Genomic DNA, 4,310 nt, shown 5'->3' with positions numbered 1-4,310 from the left:
GGAAAAAGATGACAGACACATATGCCACACACTTAGGAGAAATATCAGTGTGAGAGGGTTGAAATATGTGTATTACTTTTTATCTTATTTTTCTCCACTAAAAATATGTGCAAAAGTATAGTCAAGGGCGGTATGCTACACACACCATGCTTACATGTGAATATGTTTATTTTATATCCAGATGGTTGGTGTGTAACCTAGTGAAGGTATGCAAGGATCAGGAAGTGTGAGCAGGGCTGCATAACATTCTTAGCACTGGAAAAAGGATTCTTGTTGATCTGTGTTCTTCACTAAGTTTTATTTACCTGTTTCTTTATTCCAGGACTGGAAAGTGATGGGATACATCCTTAGCCTGACAGAGACATTATGTTCCATCAACTGCAGTTTGCCAGAGTTTCTGCCTTGCCAATGGGATGGCTTTACTAGGATTGATTGCGCTGACCATGGCTTAGATGCTGTCCCTTCCTTTTCTTCCCTACAGGGACAGAACATTACGTCTCTAGTCCTCATGTATAACCGACTCCGACTCTTGCACATATCAGCCTTTGCTTCCTTCCCAAACCTTATCCAGCTGAATCTGAAGTGGAACTGCCCACCCCAGGCAATGAGGAGTGATTTCTATTTGGGTTGTGGACTGACTATAGAGCCTGGGGCATTCATGGGCATGCAAAGTTTGGTGTACCTGGACCTTTCGGCCAATAGTTTATGGGACCTACCCTTGCTTCCTCCTTCTCTGCAGTACTTAAGCCTGACTCGTAACAACATTCTGACCCTAGATGCTAGTGCCTTCTCTCATCTGCAAAACCTGAGGGAGCTATATATGGATGGAAACTGCTACTACAAAAACCCCTGTGCCAAATCCTTGATGGTCTCCAATGGAACTCTCTCCTACCTTAGCAAACTCAAACACCTCTCTCTAAAGTACAATAACATGAGTTACATCCCTAGGGGCCTGCCCAGCAGCCTGATCAGCATCTATCTCTCCTATAACCGAATTACTCACATCTCCAGAGACAGTTTTAGGGATCTTGTAAACCTTAGGAATCTGGACATTGGTGGCAACTGCAGAAGATGTGATCATGCATCCAATCCTTGCATGGACTGTGCTGGATCCCTTCAACTGGATGCTGACTCTTTTCTCAGTCTGCAATACCTGGAGGGATTGGTGCTGAGGGACAATTCCCTCTATCATCTGGATCCTCAGCTCTTTTGCTCACTGGGGAACCTCAAGGTACTTGACCTAAGTGAGAACTTCTTGTACGATGTTATCAGGAATAGCACAGTCTTTGAACAATTTAAAAAGCTGGAAAGACTTTTCCTGTCATTTAATTACCGTAAAAGGAATATCTTTGATCGCCTGATCCTGGCACCTTCATTCCAACATCTAGAGTCACTAAAGGAGCTGAGAATTAATGGCCTCTTCTTCAGGACAATAGATGAGGAGAGTATCCAACCCCTGGCACAGTTGAGAAACTTTACCAGGTTGTTTCTGCAGCTCAACTTCATAAGCCAGATCCATCTGTCAGTCTTTGGAAATTTGCCTTCATTACTCCACATTGACCTGTCAGATAATGGAATCATTAGCCACCACCATAGGACAACTCTCCAAATTGCATCAACCAGAAAACATGCTCCACATTTAGCTGGCAGGCTGTCAAGATCTCCAACGGCTGATTTTACTTTATCAGTGGCATCAAGGAAAGCTCCTAGTGAGAGAAGGCAATTTTTTCAGGTCCCATATTTTTTGCCCAGCTACAGATTCTGCCAGAAAACCCTTAATTTAATGAGGAACAACCTTATCTCCATCATACCTGAAATGTTTGAGAATGTGACAGATATTGATTGTCTCCAGCTATCCTTTAATAGCATCAGCCAGACAGTCAATGGCCACCAGTTCAGTGGCTTAAACCACCTGAAGATGCTGGACCTGTCCCATAACAAAATAAACCTGTACTTCACTTCAGCCTTCTCAGAGCTACCTCAACTGGAAGCTTTGGACTTGAGTTACAACAGTTACCATTTCCAGATGGAAGGCATAGGTCATCAGCTGACTTTTATTACTCGAATGAAGGCTCTCTCGTTCCTGAATCTGGCTTATAACAAAATTGCCAACCGGATAACAACAGAGATGCATAGTGATTCCCTGCAAGTTTTGCTTTTTGCTGGAAACCTGTTGAACACTATGTGGCAGCATGGGGACTTGTACCTGAAGTTTTTCTACCACCTGACCAACTTGACCAAGTTAGATATTTCCAGTAATTATCTGAGAGTTCTGCTTCCTAATGCCCTTGCCAATCTCCCCAAAACTTTAAAGGTACTGATTGCTAAACAAAATCTGCTCTCTTCTTTCAACTGGACATGTCTAACATTACTCCCCAACCTGGAGGCTTTGGATCTGAGTACAAATAAATTAACATCTTTATCCAACACCAGCATCTTGCCTGCAACAAGTCTCCAGAAGCTGGACCTGAGTTACAATCGCATTGACCATATTGGTCGACATTTTTTCGCTAATGCAACATCATTGATTCTTTTAAATCTAAGTTACAATTCACTGCAAGAGTTGGATAAGGACTGGTTTGGCGAGTTTATGCAGTACCGCTTAGTCCTTGATTTGAGGAGCAACCCTTTACTCTGTACTTGTGATTCCACTTTCTTTGACTTCATCCTGAGCATCAATGTTCAGATTCCAGACTTGACAAACAAAGTCACCTGTGGCTCTCCTTACCATCTAAAGAATAAAAGTGTCTTCAGCCAGGATATGCATTTCTGCCCTGATGACCAGATCTCCCTCTGTTTAATCAGCATCTCTATGCTACTTATTCTGCTCCTAATGATAGCATCCACCCTGAAGCACTTCCTAGGCTGGGACATCTGGTACACATTCTACATCTCCTTGGCCAGTCTTTGTGCTCTATCTTCCAAAGCCAGTGGCTCAGAGCAATATGATGCATTCATTGCCTTTGACAAAGCCCAGAAAGACGTGGCTGATTGGGTTTATAATGACCTGCGGGTTCGACTGGAGGAGAAAGGTCTACGGCGCTTTAGAATATGCTTGGAAGACAGGGACTGGATTCCTGGGAAGTCTTTGGTGGAAAACCTCTGGGATGCAGTGTATAAGAGCAAGAAAACAGTATTTGTGTTGTCCCAGGTGCAACCAATCAATGGCCTCCTGCGGGTAGCCTTCCTGCTGGTACAGCAACGACTGCTGGAGGAACAGAAGGATGTGGTGGTGCTCATCCTTCTGGAAGAGATACAGAGAAGATCCCGATACCTGCAACTGCGGAGGCGCTTATGTAAGAAGACTGTCCTCTTCTGGCCCCAGGGCCTCTGTGGGCAGCAGTACTTCTGGGGTCAGCTGCGTAGGGTTCTGGAGAAAGACAACCGTGCATTCTATGACCAGAACTTTAGTATGGGGGTTCAGGACTAATGAAGCAGTGCTTTCTACTCACAGCAAAGTTCAAAGATCCCTTCAGACATCTGTAAGGGAGATAAGAACATAAGAACATGCCATACTGGGTGAGACCAAGGGTCCATCAAGCCCAGCATCCTGTTTCCAACAGTGGCCAATCCAGGCCATAAGAACCTGGCAAGTACCCAAAAACTAAGTCTATTCCATGTTACCGTTGCTAGTAATAGCAGTGGCTATTTTCCAAGTCAACTCAATTAATAGCAGGTAATGGACTTCTCCTCCAAGAACTTATCCAGTCCTTTTTTAAACACAGCTATACTAACTGCACTAACCACATCCTCTAGCAACAAATTCCAGAGTTTCATTGTGCGTTGAGTGAAAAAGAACTTTCTCCAATTAGTTTTAAATGTGCCACACGCTAACTTCATGGAGTGCCCCCTAGTCTTTCTATTATCCGAAAGAGTAAATAACCGATTCACATCTATCCGTTCTAGACCTCTCATGACTTTAAACACCTCTATCATATCCCCCCTCAGCCGTCTCTTCTCCAAGCTGAAAAGTCCTATCCTCTTTAGTCTTTCCTCATGGGGAGCTGTTCCATTCCCCTTATCATTTTGGTAGCCCTTCTTGTCCCTCTCTATCACAATTATATCTTTTTTGAGATCAGCGACCAGAATTGTACACAGTATTCAAGGTGCGGTCTCACCATGGAGCGATACAGAGGCATTATGGCATTTTCTGTTTTATTCACCATTCCCTTCCTAATAATTCCCAACATTCTGTTTGCTTTTTTGACTGCCGCAGCACACTGAACCGATGATTTCAATGTGTGATCCACTATGATGCCTAGATCTCTTTCTTGGGTTGTAGCACCTAATATGGAACCTAACATTGTGTA

At 43.7% G+C, this 4,310-nt stretch overlaps 1 protein-coding gene across 1 annotated transcript; it reads left to right on the top strand.

Moving 5' to 3' along the window:
• The first annotated feature begins 334 nt into the window (after nt 1-334).
• On the top strand, nt 335-3,525 carry TLR9 (toll like receptor 9). Its single transcript, XM_029597464.1, has one exon. It carries the CDS (start codon nt 335-337, stop codon nt 3,428-3,430), a length of 3,096 nt encoding a protein of 1,031 aa, XP_029453324.1. The 3' UTR covers nt 3,431-3,525.
• Nucleotides 3,526-4,310: the final 785 nt, after the last annotated feature.

Source organism: Rhinatrema bivittatum, chromosome 4 (genome assembly GCF_901001135.1).
Source record: "Rhinatrema bivittatum chromosome 4, aRhiBiv1.1, whole genome shotgun sequence".
Taxonomy (NCBI): Eukaryota; Metazoa; Chordata; class Amphibia; order Gymnophiona; family Rhinatrematidae; genus Rhinatrema; species Rhinatrema bivittatum.
Note: the sequence above shows the minus strand (reverse complement) of the source record. Positions and strands in the feature narration are given on the sequence as shown.